The following is a 1,302-nucleotide window of genomic DNA, read 5'->3' as shown; positions in this document are numbered from 1 at the left end:
CGTTTCATTCCCTTCGTTTTTTCATCCCACTTGATCCGAACCGGTGTCGGAAGGCGATCACGACTGATTGCAATCGTGATCTCAGCTGCGGACAGCTCACCTTCTCGTAGACCACCTTTCCTTGGATCCTTGCCCAGAGCAGTCAATGCGTCGATTGTCCGTCTCAGATGGTCGTATTGTGAGCGCAGACCTACGTCCTTATGTGGCGCTTGCACGAGTTTCTTGATTTGACGCCGGATCGCCTTGGCCGGTCGATCGAATTCTTCGCGCAGGCGATTCAATGCCACCTCATATCAGCATTGCTGCTAGATAGGCTGCTGATTACATCCGCTGCTTTGCCGGTTAAGCAGCCACGGAGGTAGGTCAGTTTCGCTGCGTTGGACAAGTCTTTTCGCTGATGGACGCGATAATCAAACTGGTCCCAAAACGCACGAAACTCCGTGAAGTCTCCGCTGAACTTGGGCAGATCGCATCTCGGCAGTCGTGCTGCAAGTTCATGGATAGAGGTCGTAGCCGGCACCATTTCAGGTCCTGATCTTAACGCAATTCCCTGGTCATCCAGTCGTGCGGGATAATCACTCCCCTTCGACTGCATCAGAGCCAGCGCTCGGACTTTGCGCTCTCTGAATCCTTTCCGATACTTTGACCAGTCTTCTTCCGCCATCCTTCGTTCTTCCTCTTCAAGGCTTAATTCGAACTCCACCTGAAGAGCGTCTGTCTCCCGGTAAAGTCTCTCGATCTTCGATTTCCAAGACTTCCACTGGTCCTACGCACAACTGATCAAGCTCTTCAAAGAGCCGATTCAGGCGTTCCTTGCAGATGATCAGCTTCTTCGAATTTTCTCTTACTCTAGGTCGACATGACTGCTTCAGTCGTTCTATCCATAGGTCGCTGGTTCGACTCCGGCTCGGAGGACCAAATGTTGGCGACGCAAATATGCCAACTGGCAGTGGACTGTATTCTTAATGATTTTCAGCGCGCAGTTTCGGATTGACACACAGCAGAACCGAAGAGCCGTGGTCGATGCAATGAAAACAATCACAAGTTGATGCTCAAACTTTATTGTGATTACGACGAGACAGACTCGATACCAATGCAGCGGACACGGACCGAACTAATGAGATCTTTCCCTGCAGAAAATGAACGCGAAGAACACTGAAGCTACAGTATGAAGAATAATTACATGAAGATCGGAAGAGCAGTACGGTAAGGGTTTTTTACAAGAGTGTTGGCAAGTTGCCCAAGAGTGTGGGCCTGTATTTTACATCCGCCGCCGATCCTCGCTTTCCGATTGTCCAATAA

At 50.2% G+C, this 1,302-nt stretch overlaps 2 protein-coding genes across 2 annotated transcripts; both read right to left on the bottom strand.

The window, feature by feature from the left end:
* Positions 1-30: 30 nt before the first annotated feature.
* Tsp_15343 (conserved hypothetical protein) lies at positions 31-664 on the bottom strand (the record flags this gene model as incomplete). The annotated part of the gene is made up of 2 exons (XM_003366191.1): positions 326-664; positions 31-287 (listed from the first exon to the last, which is right to left on the bottom strand). Coding segments are annotated over exons 1-2 (596 nt in total), but the record flags the coding sequence as incomplete, so codon positions are not given.
* Positions 665-680: 16 nt separating this feature from the next.
* Tsp_15342 (conserved hypothetical protein) lies at positions 681-1,254 on the bottom strand (the record flags this gene model as incomplete). Its single annotated transcript, XM_003366190.1, has 3 exons — positions 681-954; positions 1,073-1,161; positions 1,184-1,254. Coding segments are annotated over 3 exons (434 nt in total), but the record flags the coding sequence as incomplete, so codon positions are not given.
* Between the last annotated feature and the right edge of the window lie 48 nt (positions 1,255-1,302).

Source organism: Trichinella spiralis, assembly GCF_000181795.1.
Source record: "Trichinella spiralis strain ISS 195 chromosome Unknown Scfld6424, whole genome shotgun sequence".
Classification (NCBI taxonomy): domain Eukaryota; kingdom Metazoa; phylum Nematoda; class Enoplea; order Trichinellida; family Trichinellidae; genus Trichinella; species Trichinella spiralis.
Note: the sequence above shows the minus strand (reverse complement) of the source record. Positions and strands in the feature narration are given on the sequence as shown.